This window comes from Thalassophryne amazonica, chromosome 15 (assembly GCF_902500255.1).
Source record: "Thalassophryne amazonica chromosome 15, fThaAma1.1, whole genome shotgun sequence".
In the NCBI taxonomy this organism is placed as follows: Eukaryota; Metazoa; Chordata; class Actinopteri; order Batrachoidiformes; family Batrachoididae; genus Thalassophryne; species Thalassophryne amazonica.
In genome coordinates this window covers 26,070,191-26,090,518 of record NC_047117.1, presented here as the reverse complement: position 1 = coordinate 26,090,518, position 20,328 = coordinate 26,070,191, and the positions used below count along the sequence as shown (strand labels likewise).

The 20,328-nt window shown below is 40.8% G+C and overlaps 1 protein-coding gene across 2 annotated transcripts in view; it reads left to right on the top strand.

Annotated features, from left to right (window-relative positions):
* Nucleotides 1-11,102: 11,102 nt before the first annotated feature.
* psip1a (PC4 and SFRS1 interacting protein 1a) overlaps nt 11,103-20,328 on the top strand; it is a 28,029-nt gene continuing 18,803 nt past the window's right edge. The window contains exons 1-6 of one of the 2 annotated variants that reach the window (XM_034188519.1): nt 11,103-11,177; nt 16,585-16,661; nt 16,737-16,813; nt 17,338-17,476; nt 17,789-17,872; nt 18,820-18,930. In XM_034188519.1, the coding sequence (XP_034044410.1) occupies nt 16,590-16,661; nt 16,737-16,813; nt 17,338-17,476; nt 17,789-17,872; nt 18,820-18,930 (483 nt within the window). In that variant the 5' untranslated portion in view covers nt 11,103-11,177; nt 16,585-16,589. The remainder of the gene's footprint in view (nt 11,178-16,584; nt 16,662-16,736; nt 16,814-17,337; nt 17,477-17,788; nt 17,873-18,819; nt 18,931-20,328) is intronic. The other variant, XM_034188520.1, reaches the window with a different exon arrangement.

The following is a 20,328-nucleotide window of genomic DNA, read 5'->3' as shown; positions in this document are numbered from 1 at the left end:
GGCTACAGGGCAATTGCCAAGCAGCTTGGTGAAAAAAGATCAACTGTTGGAGCAATTATTAGAAAATGGAAGAAGCTAAACATGACTGTCAATCTCCCTCGGACTGGGGCTCCATGCAAGATCCCACCTCGTGGTGTATCAATGATCCTAAGAAAGGTGAGGAATCAGCCCAGAACTGCACGGGAGGAGCTGGTCAATGACCTGAAGAGAGCTGGCACCACTGTTTCCAAGGTTACTGTGGGTAATACACTCAGACGTCATGGGTTAAAATCAGGCATGGCATGAAAGGTTCCCCTGCTTACATCAGCACACGTCCAGGCCCGTCTTAAGTTTGCCCATGACCATTTGGATGATCCAGAGGAGTCATGGGAGAAAGTTATGTGGTCAGATGAGACCAAAATAGAACTTTTTGGTCTTAAATCCACTCGCCATGTTTGGAGGAAGAAGAACACTGAGTACCATCCCAAAAACACCGTCCCTACTGTGAAGCATGGGGGTGGAAGCATCATGCTTTGTGGGTGTTTTTCTGCACATGGGACAGGACGACTGCACTGTATTAAGGAGAGGATGACCGGGGCCATGTATTGTGAGATTTTGGGGAATAACCTACTTCCCTCAGTTAGAGGATTGAAGATGGGTCGTGGATGGGTCTTCCAACATGACAATGACCCGAAGCACACAGCCAGGATAAGGAGTGGCTCTGTAAAAAGCATATCAAGATTCTGGAGTGGCCGAGCCAGTCTCCAGACGTAAACCCAACAGAAAATCTTTGGAGGGAGCCCAAACTCCGTGTTTCTCAGCGACAGCCCAGTAACCTGGCTGATCTAGACAAGATCTGTGTGGAGGAATGGTCCAAAATCCCTGCTGCAGTGTGTGCAAACCTGGTGAAAAACTACAGGAAACGTTTGACCTCAGTAATTGCAAACAACGGCAACTGCACCAAATATTAACATTGATTTTCACAGGTGTTCAAATACCTATTTGCAGCAGTAACATACAAATAAATTTTTAAAAAATCATACATTGTGATTTACAGATTTTTTTTAGATTACTGTATGTGTTTGTGTATTTATCAAATCTAAATTATAAAATGATTTAAAAGCAAACAGTGATATTGATTCTGCATCATGGATTGGAGTCCCAATTTCAGTCTAATTCCTGAAAACATTCCTGCTGAAAATTCCTGCTGATTTATAACTTTTTTCCTTCTTTTAACAAATTTAAAACCCTTCTTAAAAAGGCATATTTTTTTCTGATTCCTAAAAGCCCAAAATAAACTTTAACTTAATCTTAATCTTTGTTGTATGTTTGTTTTCCTTTTGTGAATTCTTGATCTTTGATTTCACTGTAAAGTACTTTGGACACCATCTGCCTGCTGTAAAGGTGATATAAATGTTGATTGGAACCTTTAAATTGAATGCAGGTGTGAGTGTGTGTGTTGGCTCTGCCATAAACTGGTGACCTGTCCAGGGTGGACCCTCCTCTCACCCACTGACTGCTCTCTTTAGCTGCTGTTGAGATCTGCTGACACCAGGTGGCGACTTCACCATGAAAATGTCTGCTGGACACATGAAGGGTTCAGACACAAAAATGAAAATTTTAAAGGAAAAGGCTTTAGCACAAATTTACATGAACAAAATGTAAATAAAATGCTCAAATTCTTTAATATTTTGCACATTGATAGTTACCAAAGCAGCCAAGTGCATGTTGGCCTCATCTAACAATCTGAGGTTTGGGACTGGGTTTTACATCTGAACCCTTCACACACACACACACACACACACACACACACACACACACACACACACACACACACACACACACACACACACACACACACACACACACACACACACACACACACACACACACACAGGTGCTGGTCATAATTAGAATATCATGAAAAAGTTGATTTATTTCGGTAATTCCATTCAAAAAGTGAAACTTGTATATTATTTTCATTCATTACACACAGACTAATATATTTCAAATATTTCTTTTAATTTTGATGATTATAACTGACAACTAATGAAAATCCCAAATTCAGTATCTCAGAAAATTAGAATATTACTTAAGACCAACACAAAACAAGGATTTTTAGAAATGTGACGTGGCAAGGAGTCGATCAGTCTGTGGCACTGCTCAGGTGGTATGAGAGCCCAGGTCAGGGGCGGTCCTGGAGGCGGGCCACCCCGGGCGCATCGCGGGGGGGGCGGCACGACTGTGGGGGGAAAAAAAGAACAAAAACAACAACAACAACAACAAAAAACCCTGTCCAAAAAAAAACAAAAAACCGGGGTGGGGGAGTTGTCCTGACGGGGGGGTTCGTGGTTACAACACGCTCAACTTTTGTTCAGAATCAGCTTCTTATCACTGGTAACGACGCGGCTTTCCCCTCACTCATTCCCGCAGCTTCACAGTGCTTTAAACGGTCCACAGAGTTCAATAGCGACACAAAGCATGCAGCGAAACGAGACGAGTCATTGGATAAATGCTGGGCTTTGTCCCGCCCATCGGACTCTCAGCGTGTCTGGGGGTCTATGGGGCAGTGGGCTGGCCTCGGCTGGCCCGGACGCTCAGCTTTTGCCAGATGATTGGATGATCTGTCTGAGGATGAATCCCTTTTTGATTGACAGCGAAATGAGCGAATCAGCGATCTTTTGGTGTAAACATCCGTGGGAGCATTTTCATTCTTTTCTGAGTTGAATCGGAGACTTTCCTAATCCTCTTAGCGGCATTTTCTTTGTAAAACACGACTAGCGACAAATCGAGCTTCTATTTCTGGTGGGGTTTTTTTGTAGCTACTTGTGTTTGAGACTGATTTGTATCACTCTTTCTGACTTCTGTCGCAGTTTCTGTCCCTACCGAGCAGCGGGTGCTGCTGAGCTCCTCCACCGTCACAAAGCACTCAGAGGCGGGGACACTTCACACTAGCCTCGCGCCAGTCCCAGCTAGCGAGCTAGCTAGGTAGCAAGCTGCACATAATGGCAGACAATTTGAATGTTGTGGACCGGATTTTGGCGAAGCCATTTGATAGTCTTCCTTACGAAGAAGCCATGGCTGCTGTCATGGCTTCAGCTCTCAATGGTTTGCAGGCCAAAGTTAAAGCAATAGCCCCCAGTATGTGCATTCTATGCACAGACTGAATCTGGTTCTGTCTCAGGGGCTAAATGCTTATCTGAGTGCAGAATATTTTTTCCATCACTCTCTGGGTTTGCCACATTTTTCTCAAAATCCACAAAGAGGATGTCTTTTCTTGAATCTGCAGGCTGCTCAAGGTTGCCCAGAAATGCTCCTACTCAATGGAATTTCACATCATGGATAGTGAGCACTGTGGCAAACAATTATGATGCCCTCCTGCTAACTTTTGAGATGATCATTGCAGATAAGTCCATGGATGATGACACATTAGACTGTGCCAATTTCTTTGTGTTTGTTATTGCAGTAGTCATTAAAACCGGAAATTTGTTCTTGAAAATAGCTGTTGTGAGTTAATTTGTGGGATTGTGGGTGTTCTGGACGAAGTTAGTGTTTTCATGGGTGGTGGGGAGGAGGCGGTGGCCATGTTAGTGTGCGCGGGGGGGCACGCAGGGGGTTTCGCCCGGGGAGTAAATCACTCTAGGACCGCCACTGGCCCAGGTTGCTCTGATAGTGACCTTCAGCTCTTCTGCATTGTTGGGTCTGGCATGTCACATCTTCCTCTTCACAATAATCCATAGATTTTCTACGGGGTTGAGGTCAGGAGAGTTTGCTGACCAATTAAGAGCAGGGATACCATGGTCCTTAAACCAGGTACTGGTAGCTTTGGCACTGTGTGCAGGAGCCAAGTCCTGTTGGAAAATGAAATCTGCATCTCCATAAACTTTGTCATCAGCAGGAAGCATGAAGTGCTCTCCAACTTCCTGGTAGACGGCTGTGTTGACCTTGGACCTCAGAAAACACAGTGGACCAACACCAGCAGATGACATGGCACCTCAAACCATCACTGACTGTGGAAACTTTACACTGGACCTCAAGCAACGTGGATTCTGTGCCTCTCCTCTCTTCCTCCAGACTCTGGGACCTTTATTTCTAAAGGAAATGCAAAGTTTACTTTCATCAGAGAACATAACTTTGGACCACTCAGCAGCAGTCCAGTCCTTTTTGTCTTTAGCCCAGACAAGATGTCAAGTCAGCAGTCTTCCCCATGATTGTGTCGCCTACAGAACTAGACTGAGAGACCAGTTAAAGGCCTTTGCAGGTGTTTTGAGTTAATTAGCTGATTAGAGTGTGACACCAGGTGTCTTCAATATTGAACCTTTTCACAATATTCTAATTTTCTAAGATACTGAATTTGGGATTTTCATTAGTTGTCAGTTCTAATCATCAAAATTAAAAGAAACACTTGAAATATATCAGTCTGTGTGTAATGAATGAATATAATATACAAGTTTCACTTTTTGAATGGAATTATAAATCAACCTTTTCATGATATTCTATGACAGCACATGTATATTATATTATATTATATTATATTATGCATGATTATATTTTATTTTTAATAATACAATGTCCCAGAGCCCATAATTACACAAAAATAATTTGTCATTGAATGAGGTCAATTTAGTTTTGGTCAGAACTTGCATCGATCCAATATACAGTTGCTCCATGGCAAGTATTCAGCCCCTTGGTATTTCACAGATTTTAATTTGTTTATGTCATTTCAAATACAAAAAGTTAATCAGGCTTCTTAATTTAAACATTTCTAAAATGATCTTCCTTAAACTCAACCTCAAAGCAAATCACTACAACTTGATATAAATTAGTTAAAAATATAAAAGTCAAGATGATGGGTTGCATAAGCCTGCTTTGGTATAATACTTGTAAATAATCAGTTTTCTTCAGACAAGTCAGGGGATGGATACATGAACATTTCCAAGTCACTGAATATGTCTTGAACTTTATTTACATCAGTTATGAAGAAATACAATCAGTATGGTACTCTGTGGTAAATCTGTATGGAGTAGACAGTTCCAAAAACCTGAGTGACTGTGCAAGAAGGAGAAGAGTGAAGAAAGCCACCAAGACATCCAGACAACCCAGAAGAAGTTAGAGGCTTCTGTGGCTGTGATTGGAGAAATTGTGCACACTGTATGTTTTGCAGTTTGTATCCCCAGTTATACAGCTTCAGGATGAACTTCATCTATATATGTGTGTGAATTATATAATAATAATAATAATAATAATATAATGTTATTCATATATATATATATATATATATATATATATATATATATATATATATATATATATATATATATATATATATATATATATTGTATTGACCATTAAGGAAATACAGTGCCTCCAATTTTAGAGGTCAAAAATAATTGGAAAAAACTAAACATAAGTGTTGTTGTTCATAGAAATCATCACTTTTACAGCCAGTGTTCTTTCAATAAGTCAAGGGATCAACACATGAACATTTCCAAGTCACTGAATATGTATTTGGCTTCAAACATTAATCATTAAGAAATACAAGCAGTACTGGAGGATGCAGTTCTCCAAACCTGAGTGATGCAGTGAACTTTCAGTTTGCATATTTGCAGTTGTGCTCATAAGTTTTACATACCCTGCCAGAATTTTTTATTTTTTTTGGCCATTTTTCAGAGAATATGAATGATAACACAAAAACTTTTTTTCATTCATGGTTAGTGGTTGGGTGAAGCCATTCATTGGACATTGGTTTACTAGTTATCACTGTTTCCTCATGGAGAGGAGAAAGGTAGACATATTGTGTGTGCAAGAGACCAAGTGGAAGGGAAGTAAGCGCAGGAGCATCGGCGGTGGGTACAAGTTGTTGTACCATGGTGAGGACAGGAAGAGAAATGGTGTTGGGGTCATTTTAAAGGAAGAGTATGTTAAAAGTGTGCTGGAGGTTAAGCGAGCATCTGACAGGGTGATGAGTGTGAAGTTGGAAATTGAAAGGGTGATGATGAATATCATCAGTGCATATGCCCCACAGGTAGGTTGTGAGATGAAGGAGAAAGAAGATTTCTGGAGTGTGTTAGATGAGGTGGTGGAGAGTGTGCCCAAGCATGAAAGAGTGGTGATAGGAGCGGACTTCAATGGGCATTTTGGTGAAGGGAACAGAGGTGATGAGGAAGTAATGGGTAGATATGGTACCAAGGATAGGAATGGAGAAGGACAGATGGTAGTTGATTTTGCAAAAAGGATGGAAATGGCTGTGGTGAATACCTACTTTAAGAAAAGGGAGGAGCACATGGTAACATATAAGAGTGGAGGAAGGTGCACACAGGTGGACTACATTCTTTATAGGAGATGCAAGCTAAAAGAAATCACAGACTGTAAGGTGGTAGCAGGAGAGAGTGTCACTAGACAGCATAGGATGGTTGTTTGTAGGATGACTTTAGAGGTAAAGAAGAAGAAGAGAGTGAGAGCTCAACAAAGGATCAGATGGTGGAAGCTGAAGGAGGAAGACTGTTGTGTGAAATTTAGCGAGCAGGTGAGAGAAGCACTAGTTGGAGGGGAAGCAATTTTGGACAACTGGAAAGTACTGCAGATGTGGTGAGGAGACAGCTAGGGCAGTACTGGGTATGACATCTGGACAGTGGAAGGAAGACAAGGAGACTTGGTGGTGGAATGAAGAGGTCCAGGAAAGCATAAGGAGAAAGAGGTTGGCGAAAAAGTTTTGGGATAGTCAGAGAGATGAAGAAAGTAGACAGGAGTACAAGGAGATGCGGCGTAAGGCGAGAAGAGAAGTGGCAAAAGCAAAGGAAAAGGCATATTGCGAGCTGTACAAGAAGTTGAATAGTAAGGAAGGAGAAAAGGACTTGTACCGATTGGCCAGACAAAGGGACAGAACTGGAAAGGATGTGCAGCAGGTTAGGGTGGTAAAAGATGCACATGGTAATGTGCTGACAAGTGAGGAGTGTGTGCTGAGAAGGTGGAGGGAATATTTTGAAGAGTTGATGAATAAAGAAAATGAGCAAGAGAAAAGGCTGGATGATGTGGTGAGAGTAAATCAGGAAGTAAAAGAGATTAGCAAGGAAGAAGTTAGGGCTGCTATGATGGCATTCCAATGGAGGCATGGAAATGTCTAGGAGAGATGGCAGTAGAGTTTCTAACCAGATTGTTTAATAAAATCTTGGAAAGTGAGAGGATGCCTGAGGAGTGGAGACGAAGTGTGCTGGTTCCTATTTTCAAGAACAAGGGTGATGTGCAGAGCTGCAGTAACTACATAGGCATAAAGCTGACCAGCCACAGCATGAAGTTATGGGAAAGAGTAGTAGAAGCTAGGCTTAGAAAACAGGTGAAGATCTGTGAGCAGCAATATGGTTTTATGCCGAGAAAGAGCACTACAGATGCAATGTTTGCTCTGAGAATACTGTTGGAAAAGTACAGAGAAGGACAGAAAGAGTTACATTGTGTGTTTGTGGACTTAGAAAAAGCTTATGATAGGGTGCCAAGAGAAGAGTTGTGGTATTGTATGAGGAAGTCTGGAGTGGCAGAGAAGTATGTTAGGGTAGTGCAGGACATGTACAAGAATAGTGTGACAGTGGTGAGATGTGCAGTCGGAATGACAGACTCATTCAAGGTGGAGGTGGGATTACACCAAGGATCAGCTCTGAGTCCTTTCTTGTTTGCAGTGGTGATGGACAGGTTGACAGATGAGATCAGACAGGAGACCCCATGGACTATGATGTTTGCAGATGACATTGTGATCTGTAGTGAGAGTAGAGAGCAAGTTGAGTCTAGTCTGGAGAAGTGGAGATATGCTTTGGAGAGAAGGGGAATGAAAGTCAGTAGAAGCAAGACTGAGTACATGTGTGTGAATGAGAGGGAGCCCAGTGGAATAGTGCAGTTACAAGGAGTAGAAGTGGTGAAAGTAGATGAGTTTAAATATTTGGGGTCAACTGTTCAAAGTAATGGAGATTGTGGTAGAGAGGTGAAGAAGAGAGTGCAGGCAGGGTGGAGTGGGTGGAGAAAGGTGGCAGGAGTGATTTGTGACCGAAGAATATCACTAAGAGTGAAGGGGAAGTTTACAAAACAGTAGTGAGACCAGCTATGTTGTATGGTTTAGAGACAGTGGCACTAACAAAAAGACAGGAGGCAGAGCTGGAGGTGGCAGAGCTGAAGATGTTGAGATTCTCTTTGGGAGTGACAAGAATGGACAAGATTAGGAATGAACATATCAGAGGGACAGCTCAGGTGGGATGGTTTGGAGACAAAGTCAGAGAGGCGAGATTGAGATGGTTTGGACATGTGCAGAGGAGGGACCCAGGGTATATAGGGAGAAGGATGCTGAGGATGGAGCCACCAGGCAGGAGGAGAAGAGGGAGACCAAAGAGGAGGTTCATGGATGTGCTGAGAGAGGACATGCAGGTGGTTGGTGTGACAGAGGAAGATACAGAGGACAGGGTGAGATAGAAACGATTGATCTGCTGTGGCGACCCCTAACGGGAACAGTCGAAAGACAAAGAAGCAGAACTGTTTCCTCACAGCAAGAAGGTCATAGGATTGACTCCCACCTGTGGCCTTTCTGTGTGGAGTTTGCATGTTCTCCCCGTGTTTGTGTGGGTTTCCTCTGCTCCCGTTCCTCCCACATTTAAAGACATGCAGGTTAGGTGAATTGGAAACTTTGTAATTGTCCAAGTCTCCCTTGAAAAAGAGATCTTGATTTCAATGGGACTAACCTAGTTAAAAAATGTCAAACAACTGTGTTTACTCTTTTTTAAATCATAATGGCAACAAAAACTATCCAAATGACCCTGATTAAAAGGTGACATAACCCAGTTCTTAATACCGTGTATTGCCCCCTTGAACATCATTGACAGCTTAGACTCTTTTGTGGTAGCTGTGGATGAGGCTCTTTATTTACTTTGATTGTACTTACTTCTTCTCGGCAAAAAGCCTCCATGCAGTTCCTGTAAATTCCTGGGTTGTCTTGCATGAACCACACGTTTGAGATCTCTCCAGTGTGGCTCAATGATATTGAGGTCAGGAGACTGAGACACCCTCTCCAGAACCTTCACTTTATTCTGCTATAGCCAATGACAGGTCGACTTGGCCTTGTGTTTTGGATCGTTGTCATGTTAGAACGTCCAAGTATGTCCCATGCGCAGCTTTTGGGCTGATGAGAGCAAATTTTTCTCTGGTATTTTCTGATAAAATGCTGCATTCATCCTGCCATCAATTTTGACCAAGTTTTCTGTGCCTTTGTAGCTCACACATCTCCAAAACATCTGTGATCCATCTCTGTGCTTCCCAGTAGGAAGGGTGTACTGTTCATCATCAATTTAATTTATTTCAATTTATTTTCATTTATATAGTGCCAAATCACAACAAAGTTGCCTCAAGGCACTTCACACAAGTAAGGTGTAACCTTACCAACCCCTAGAGCAAGCACACAGGTGACAGTGGTAAGGAAAAACTCCCTCTGATGATTTGAGAAAGAAACCTCAAGCAGACCAGACTCAAAGGGGTGACCCTCTGCTTGGACCATGCTATTGACACAATTGACAATACAAGAAATTATACAGGAAATTTTGGGAAATTTTGGGAGATCATAGGTCTTGTTAACTCCTCTCCAAATGTAATGTTTATGGTTATGGCCAAAAAGTTCAGTTTTGGTTTCATCACTCCAGATGACTTTGTTTTCTGTGCTGTTTTGTGCATTGTAAGTGGGATGCTTGTGGCATTTGCGTAGCAATGGCTTTCTTCTGGCAACTCGACCATGCATCCCATTTTAATTCAAATGCCTCCTTATTGTACATCGTGAAACAGCCGCACCACTTTTTTTTTTCAGAATCCTGTATTTCAGCTGAAGTTATTTGTGGGTTTTTATTTGCATTGTTGTTTTGTTTGTGTTGTTGCTGAAATTTTTGCTGGTCTACCTGACCATGGTTTGGTTCCAACAGAATCCCTCATTTTCCACTTCTTAATTAGAGTTTGAACAGTACTGATTGGTGTTCTCAGTCCCTTGGATATCTTTTTATATCCCTTTCCTGTTTTATGCAGTTCAATTACCTTTTTGACAATTCTTTTGCTTTCTCTATGACCCAGAAACAAGAAACGTCAGTGCAGCACTGGATGAAAGATGCAAGGGTCTGTCGGGAGCACAGAAACTCACTGACAGATTTCAAGAAAACAAATCACAGTGAGGCTGTGTTGAATCCCAATGACAACGGAGGAAGCCAGTCTGTCTCCGCTGATGCTCTCCAAGTTGGAAAGGGTAACTGAAAGGCAGGTCGATAATACACATCAATGTGCATGAATTGGCATGTCAAATGTAATTTATATAGCTGAAATACAGGATTCTGAAAAAAAAAGTGGTGCGGCTGTTTCACGATGTACAATAAGGAGGCATTTGAATTAAAATGGGATGCATTTTATATGCATTTTATATATATATATATATATATATATATATATATATATGAATTTTTCCAAGTTCCACTCCAGATTTCTCCAGTGTGTGCAGCTTAAATGCGCTGAACTTTTTCAAATTAGACATGTTTGTATTTTAATATACAACCAGGTTATTTTCAAATTACACCAAATCTGCTCGAACGAAAATTTGTTTCTAGGAGGATTCCAGAGGTGATCGATCGCTTTTTATGTTTAGTCCACCCTGGTTAATTTTATAACTAAATATGATGTGTATCGTGTCGATTTGATATCAGAGATATTTTATGCTCTCTGTAGTTAGCTTTGTGGCGTTAATAAATCCTTGTGGCAATTCCTCAGCGTATATTATAATAATAATCACATTTATTCTCGGAAATGTATGTCATATCTTTGTTATATTTATACGTAAATGTACATTTAAAAAATTATATTTTGTTTGAGAGCGCATGCGCAGAAGTTGACGCCTACATTTTCAGTCGCAACCAAAATATCTAAACAGGTGATCCCCGTTGATATCAGACGCTCAACGTTTTTTTTACTTTCGCGTTTGTTTGTTTTCAGCATTTTATAAGAGTAAATATTAGAGATAGCAAGTTGTTTAAAGCACATTCAATGCATAATACCGCTCTAAAAAATTTATTTTCGGCGACGCGAAACGAAAACAGGCACCCCTGGATGTAGCGTGTAATGGTTCAGCCTGTCGACGTGCTGCGCGGGAGCGGAAAGCGCGCAGACAGACTGCGCGGAAAAACCGGTGCTGTTTCCTGGTGAGTTTGTGTTTCATCATCGCTGAATTTAAAAAAGCGATAATATTTAGTCTTTGTGTAGTTACGGACGCAGTGACTAGAGATGGCTGACAGGAGGAACCGGTATAGTTTATACTTTCAGAGGTCAGGAGGCAGCAGCTAGCTAGCACGTTTTGTTGGTGAGGCGTTTGTGCGCTGCTTTTTGTCGCTGGTTTTTCAGGTTGTGTGTCACATCTATTGTCAACACGGCTTTATTTATATTTAGTAATCCTGTGCAATGTGCTGCCATTGTGGTTATTATGAATCTGATTGTGATGTGAATGAATTGTGGTCAGGGGGAGGAGACCCGCTGTGAATGAATGAATGAATGAATGAATGAATGTGCACGATTTGAACATTTATGTTCAATAATCAAACGTTTATCTCTGGTTCTTCGTACTCAGATTAGAATATTCTCTGTTTTCATGAGTTTTAAATGAATATTTTGTAATTTAACTTGTTTGCTGAATAAAATATCACATTAAAAAAAAACCAGTTCCATCCATGAATAATTGAGTTTTGACAGAGGTTTTGATTTCTTCTTGGCTATCTAGCACCATGTATTGTTCTTCAAAGAAAGAAATGACTGATATCTAAGTGCAGACTTTCAGATTTAAATGGTAAGTGGACTGCCTTTTTTTTTTTTTTTTTTTTTAGCACTTTTCTATCTGCATCAGATGCTCAAAGCTCTTTACAGTAATGCCTCACATTCACCCCGATGTCAAGGTGCTGCCGTGCAAGGCACTCACTACATGCAGGGAGCAACTTGGGGATTAAGGACCTTGCCCAAGGGCCCTTAGTCAGGTTGGGATTTGAACCAAGGATCCTCTGGTCTCAAGCACAATGCTTAACCACTAGATCATCAGTTCCTGAAATTTAAGTTATTGGCACTTTTTGAATTACCTCCTTTTTTTTTTTTTTTTTGAAGGGGCGAGAAATAAAATGTAGGCAAAGGCTATTCGCCCAACCGTTGGGCAGATAAGTCATACATTGAACATTACTTGCTCAGTCATTGGGCAGATAAATATAATGTCTTACCTTATTCACCCAACTGTGATCATGTATTTGACATGTTTTGTGCATCTAAACTACGTTTTTACACCACTTTTTAAAGTTTCTGTTGCGGCATGAAAAGCAGCGTATGTTTGTTTGATACATTTAACGGCGCCGTCTTTAATTACTGCGAAACAAAAAACACTGCAATGGATGAAAGCAGACAAACTTCATAAGCATTTTGAACGGAAGCCTGTCAATGATGACGAAACAGATTTTATTAACGAGATACTGCTTGTTGCCTGTAAGATGGTGTTAGTTTGGCACAGTTTCCTGGGTGTGATGAGCCAAACAGAACTGCTTTAGATCACAGCCCCTCCACGGGCTGCAAACCCTTCCGCAGCCAGCGAGAAAATATCCGCCCTTTTTACCCGCGTTGAAAGTGGAAATGAACTTACAAGCACGCTCATTGGTTGGTTGTGGTTGGGCGTATATGCTCGTGTATTTACTTCATTGAACCAACCGTTGGGCGTACAGCCACTCCGTAAAATGTACAAACAATGCCCTGACTGGCTGTAGACTTTAAATATGAAATTTGAATGCACTAATTGTGATCTGCTCCATTCACTTGTTAACCGGAGGCCCAAATATGGCCATTGGGTATTGCAAAGACTTTGCGTCTGTCTGACCGTAGGTCTGTGCTCAGCATACAGTGAGGAAAATAAGTATTTGAACACCCTGCGATTTTGCAAGTTCTCCCACTTAGAAATCATGGAGGCGTCTGAAATTTTCATCTTGGGTGCATGTCCGCTGTGAGAGACATAATCTAAAAAAAAAAAAAAATCCAGAAATCATAATTTATGATTTAAAAAAAAAAAAAAAAATTATTTGTATGTTACTGCTGCAAATACGTATTTGATCCCCTACCAACCAGCAAGAATTCTGGCTCACACAGACCTGTTAATTTTTCTTTAAGAAGCCCTCTTATTCTGCACTCGTTACCTGTATTAACTGCACCTGTTTGAACTTGTTACCTGTATAAAAGACACCTGTTCACACAATCAATCACACTCCAACCTGTCCACCATAGCCAAGACCAAAGAGCTGTCTAAGGACACCATGGACAAAACTGTAGACCTGCACAAGGCTGGGATGGACTACAGGACAACAGGCAAGCAGCTTGGTAAAAGACAACTGTTATGATTATTTATTAGAAAGTGGAAGAAACACAAGGTGACTGTCAATCTCCCTCGGTCTGGGATTCCATGCAAGATCTCACTTTGTGGAGTAAGGATGATTCTGAGAAAGCGCAGAACTACACATGAGGACCTGGTCAATGACCTGAAGACACTGCTGGGACCACAGTCACAAAGATTACATTAGTAACACATGATGCTGTCATGGTTTAAAAACCTGCAGGGCAGCAAGGTCCCCTTGCTCAAGCCAACACATGTCCAGGCCCATTCGAAGTTCACCATTGACCATCTGGATGATCCAGAGGAGGCATGTGAGAAGGTCATGTGGTCAGATGAGACCAGAATAGAGCTTTTTGGAATCAACTCCACTTACCATGTTTAGAGGATGAGAACAACCCCAAGAAAACCATCCCAACCGTGAAGCATGGGGATAGAAACATCATACTCTGGTGGTGCTCTTCTGCAAAGGGGACAGCACGACTGCACCATATTGAAGGGAGGATGGATGGGGTCATATATTGCGAGATTTTGGCAAACAACCTCATTCCCTCAGTAAGAGCATTGAAGATGGGTCATGGCTGGGTCTTCCAGCATGACAATGACCCCAAACACAAAGCCAGGGCAACTAAGGAGGGGCTCCGTAAGAAGCATTTCAAGGTCCTGGAGTGGCCTGGCCAGTCTCCAGACCTGAACGCAATAGAAAATCTTTGGAGGGAGCTGAAACTCCAAACCTGAAAGATCTAGAGAAGATGTGTGTAGAGGAGTGGACCAAAATCCCTGCTGCAGTGTGTGCAAACCTGGTGAAAAAATACAGGAAACGTTTGACCTCTGTAACTGTAAACAAAGGCTACTGTACCAACTATTAACATTGATTTTCACAGGTGTTGAAATACTTATTTGCAGCAGTAACATACAAATTAATTATTAAAAAAATCATACATTGTGATTTCCATATATATATATTTTTTTTAAATTATGTCTCTCACAGTGGACATGAACCTAAGATGAAAATTTCAGACCCCTCCATGATTTCTAAGTGGGAGAACTAGCAAAATCGCAGGGTGTTCAAATACTTATTTTCCTCACTGTACTTTCGGCAGTGACCCATACAGTCTGTGATGGTGTCGTGATAGATCACATGGGGGCTTCTGACTTGCACAAGGGATGCTGGGAAGCACATGGCGACAGGCAATCACAGTCTAGAAAGGCACCCGATGTCATGTGGGTGTTCATGTGAAAACAAAATCTAACACAGAGGATAACACTCAAAAACATCTTATTTTGTATAAATCTAATGTTTTTCATATATTTTGTAAATGTTAGCAAAAATAAACACTTCCAGATGTAAAAATGTTGTTTTTGTAAACAGATAACATTTCTGAAGTGATTTACAAGACATCTTACAGATGTTAGCATGCCTTCGAGCCTGTTTCTCCATTTAGAGTCGAGTTGCATCAGGAAGGGCATGTGGCGAGAACCGTGTGAAACTCCAATACAGATCTGTCATGGAGCTGCCGTGGTGACCCAGAGCAAAAAAGAAGACCATATCTCATTTATGCTGCTGTTTTTCAGTTATGGTGTACAAAAGCTGGTTGGGATGGATAAACTCACTCATCTTGATTTTGCTGTCCAAGCCCTCCACTTTCACCAGTGTAGGAAATTAAGCAGTTGGATGCTCAGCTGTTTCGTGGCTGTGTGTGTTATGTTGTCGTAAATAAGCTTGCAAGCAGCAGATAAAAGGTCTCAAGTTGTTTACAAGTGTTACATTCAGAATCAGTTATCTGTTTATGGAATGAAAAATCAAAACACACCCATTGTACAGATTGTAAAAAAAACATGTCCTACAGAGTTTGCCATTGAGATCAGCTGTTCTGCATGTTTTGCACATCTTCATGCTGCAACCACAGCTGATTCGTTTCTAATATGTTGTTGTAAACCACTAAAATAAGTCACGGCATGTCCAGATACACTCAACAAAAATATAAACGCAACACTTTTGGTTTTGCTCCCATTTTGTATGAGATGAACTCAAAGATCTAAAACTTTTTCCACATACACAATATCACCATTTCCCTCAAATATTGTTCACAAACCAGTCTAAATCTGTGATAGTGAGCACTTCTCCTTTGCTGAGATAATCCGTCCCACCTCACAGGTGTGCCATATCAGGATGCTGATTAGACACCATGATTAGTGCACAGGTGTGCCTTAGACTGCCCACAATAAAAGGCCACTCTGAAAGGTGCAGTTTTATCACACAGCACAATGCCACAGATGTCGCAAGATTTGAGGGAGCGTGCAGTTGGCATGCTGACAGCAGGAATGTCAACCAGAGCTGTTGCTCGTGTATTGAATGTTCATTTCTCTACCATAAGCCGTCTCCAAAGGTGTTTCAGAGAATTTGGCAGTACATCCAACCAGCCTCACAACCGCAGACCACGTGTAACCACACCAGCCCAGGACCTCCACATCCAGCATGTTCACCTCCAAGATCGTCTGAGATCAGCCACTCGGACAGCTGCTGAAACAATCGGTTTGCATAACCAAAGAATTTCTGCACAAACTGTCAGAAACCGTCTCAGGGAAGCTCATCTGCATGCTCGTCATCCTCATCGGGGTCTCGACCTGACTCCAGTTCGTCGTCGTAACCGACTTGAGTGGGCAAATGCTCACATTCACTGGCGTTTGGCACGTTGGAGAGGTGTTCTCTTCATGGATGAATCCCGGTTCACACTGTCCAGGGCAGATGGCAGACAGCGTGTGTGGCAGCCCAGGACCTCCACATCCAGCATGATTAGACATCATTGTGTCTAATCAGCATCTTGATATGGCACACCTGTGAGGTGGGATGGATTATCTCAGCAAAGGAGAAGTGCTCACTATCACAGATTTAGACTGGTTTGTGAACAATATTTGAGGGAAATGGTGATATTGTGTATGTGGAAAACGTTTTAGATCTTTGAGTTCATCTCATACAAAATGGGAGCAAAACCAAAAGTGTTGTTTATATTTTTGTTGAGTGTATTTAGGTCCCGCATCTGCTTGAACTATTTGGAATGAGTAATAACTAAATCATTAATTGGAAACCTTAAAAAAAAAAAAAAAAAAGAATCTTGACCACATTAATCAATAATGGAATTAATTGTGAGCTGCAACTCTGCTTTATAATTTGTGTTCATTTTTAATCTTATGTTCTTCAGTCATCATGACGCTTGAGTGGAAACCCGGTGATCTGATCTTTGCCAAGATGAAGGGCTATCCTCACTGGCCTGCAAGAGTAAGTCTGGAGTGTCTTCATATGTTCTTGTTCCCGCTTGCAAGTACATGACTTGTTTGTTCTCTTGTTTGATAGATTGATGAAGTCCCAGATGGTGCAGTGAAGCCATCCAACATCAAATTCCCCATCTTCTTTTTTGGCACTCATGAAACGTGAGTAGTTGTTGCCATTTCTGGTTTGCACTTGTTTGGCTTTCGGTATACTGTAAGAACTGAAAGTATTTTAGAATAAACCTGGTGTCTGTCTGCACTTATTTAGAATTGTTTATATGTGTGCATACGTAAACATGCACAGTGCTGTGCAAAAGTCTAAAGTATCCTCAGGTCTCTATATTAGTTTTAAGAAAAAGAGTGCTTTACAAAAATCCATGAACAGTATGTTAATAACACCTTAACACATATGATGCTTGTTTTTGTTTTTAAATTGCTTTATTCTTTACATTGTCATAAAAGTAAAAAAAAAAAATCGCTTGATCTGCCAGTTGATGAGGACCAGCTCCAAAATGTATGATTTCTTCTTTGACCATTGTGCCACCCTTTCTCAAGTTTTCATGGAAAATGAGATAGTATGTAGTTTTTGTCATTTGCCAATGGACACAGTCAAACAAACTAATGAATGTTAATGAAAAACTAACTTAATCACAATTGGTTTCGTATTTTTTTAATCTTTCCATCAGTGCATTTCTAGGTCCTAAAGATATTTTTCCATACCTTCCAAACAAAGAGAAGTATGCCAAACCCAACAAGAGGAAAGGCTTCAATGAAGGACTCTGGGAAATTGAGAACAATCCAAAAGTTGAGCTGACTGCACCCAAGGTATAGGCTTTATTTTCCTGTTAACCAAAAACAACAACAACAACAAAAATGTTTTCCCACTGTCTGTCAGCTAAAAGTTTGCAGAAGGCTAGTTTGGCACTTTTATTGTTGGTGTTGCTTCTGCCTCTTGTTGGTCTAGAAAACATTTGAATCCGATGCCCATCAGTCTGCCGATACTCTTAACATGTTTCTTAATGCATCTGCCCGGTTCTCTTACTGTATATTATTTCAGGTATACATTTAGAAAAATGCCTCGTAGTTGTTGGCTTCTTTTCTAGTTTCCAGGGTGTATTTTATCGTTTTTGTTTGAAGCCCGTCTGTCCAGAAAGTTTCGCCGAAAAGGATTCTGATAGTGCCGAAAGAGTTGAGGAGGCAGCTGACAAGAACAAAACCACAGTAAGTTTTTGCCTTCAACCTTGATATGTAGTAAATCCTGAGTATGTGCGTTCAGGCCCATGAGTAATTACACAGTGATACAATTTTTTTTTTTTTTTTGGCCTATTTACAACACTACAATGGATATTAAATGAAACATGTGATTGTAGTGTAGAATTTCAGCTTTAATTCAATGGTTTCAACTATTACAGCCATTTATATACATAGTACTTCCATTTTCAGAGCCCTTAAGTAATTGGACAAACTAAATAGAAGGATTATTTTAATACAAATCATCACTTTTCCAGCCACGTTGGTGTGTATAAATGAATATTTCCATTTCAGTGAATGTGTCTTGGACTTCTTTTCTACCTGTCATTAAGAAATGCCAGCAGTGCGAGTGTCGTACTCTGTGGTACATCTGTCACCAACTGAATGACCATGCATTAAGGAGACTGGTGAGAGAAGCCACCAAAACACTCTGAAAATGAAGGGACAGTGTAGGAAAGTAATGTAATAAACTTTTGAGTAAAGCTGAAAGTCTACAGGACAAGCACATCTGGATTGTTTCCTTCTAGCTCCACTGTGGTGGTGCACAGAAGCAATATTACAAAAATGGTCACTTTTAAACTCCTTATGGTTCTGACTGTTTGAGGTTTGTTGCTTCAGTGCGTTGACGTGGTGTTGGTTTGTGGCCGTTTTGTCTGCTTCTTTATGAGTTTGCAGTGCCTGTGAATGTGAATGCCATTATAATTACTGTTATTATTGACATTGATTTCCACTGCATTAGCTGGAGGTTTATTTCATAATAAGAATAATTATTTTTATTTTGAAGAAAAAGTTTTTTGATGAGCTTGTATGCTCAGAGTACTGTCTGGAACAAAAGGATACTTCCTAACTTTTCTCCCTTTCAAGACTTCCTTACCTCCACCGCACTGCATCCTATGCTGTGTCTTGGGTGCATTCAGGTTCCAGGAAGTGAGGCTGAGCAGGAGAATGAGATGATGATGGAGGAGGAGGAGGAGAAGGAGGAGGAGGGAGTGTCTCTGATGTCTGAGCAGGGTCCTCAGAACCAGGATGTACGTACTTTGCATGCTGGGATCTCAGAAAGGGTGGAGGTTGTCTTGTCTCCTGTCCTGGTTAAACATGTGTCAGTTGGTGGTTTGATTCTGGGTAGCCCTGCTCTGAGCAGGGTCACTCAACTGCACTGTGTTGGTGCTGGTTCTTCTCTCTTGAGTGCTTGGTCTGGATCTGGCGGTGTTACTGGGGTGATCAGTGAATAAAAGATTTTTCAGAATTGCTTATTTTAGAATGCATTAAAAAATGGGCAAAAGATGATGAAAACATCATTAAACCTACTGTAGTGGAATCTTCATGAAACCTGAGTGTTTCCATTTGTAGTCTCTGTGGAATTCCTGAGAGCTGTTAAAAGTTTGCGTTGTCTCTCTGCTGCTGCGCCATAATACCAGTCTTTCCATTTAGCTTTTTATTACTATGATTTAATGTTTTTCACGTGGCTTTCTGTGTGCTGTGGGGAAAGGTAAGTTGTGATTGTGAGTTTTTTTTCTCTCTCTCTCTGCTACCCCTCCCCAATGACTCACAGCTGGAACTATGAGTAGTCGTAATGATTATTTTCATTGTTGATTAATCTGTTGAAGATTTTTACTGCATTTAATCTGCAAAATGGAGTGGGGAAAACATTTATTTATCATTGTTTTATTTTCAGACATTTGATAACCAGGCATTGTTTTGTCTGGTTGTCATTTAACCAGTAATTGTTTTAGCATGACTCTGAGCCTAAATGAGCAAAACATATGTATTGTAAACTAAATTTAAAATGTCCTTTCTTTCTGTTCTAGAAAATAAGGTGTTTTTGTTACTGCTTACCATTGTAGCTTTGCAGCATTGTACCATTGCAGTAGTACACAATCAAAAGTGACTGGTGACCATCTGTCCCCTTTCACTGAATAAAAATTAGTCCTCTCATTTGATGCATTTTCAAAAGTGTTAGATTTGGGCAATTCTACGGTAACAGAATTACAACCTGAGCTAATCTGTCGTGGTTAGATGCCATATGTCCAGATTTTGCTGCTGTTGTAATTCCGTTACCATAGAATTGCCCATTTGCCACTGAAATGATCTCATTTATATGCAACCAAATAAAAAAAAAATGCAACACTTTTGTTTCCATTTTTCATGCATTGAAGTAAAAGATATACGATTTCTTCTCTGCACACTAAAGGTTTGTTAAAATCCATGTTATTGAGCACTTCAACTTAGCCAAGATGATCCATCCACCTGTCAGGTGTGTCACATCAACATGCTGATAAAATGGCATGAGTATTACCTTAGACTGGTCATAAATCATATCTGCTGTCATGACCCAAAGCAAAAAGGGTGAAGCCAAAAGAACTTTAACATTGTAACAGCACATTTCATTACAGGACATAGCTTCAGTGACCCATGATCCACCAGAT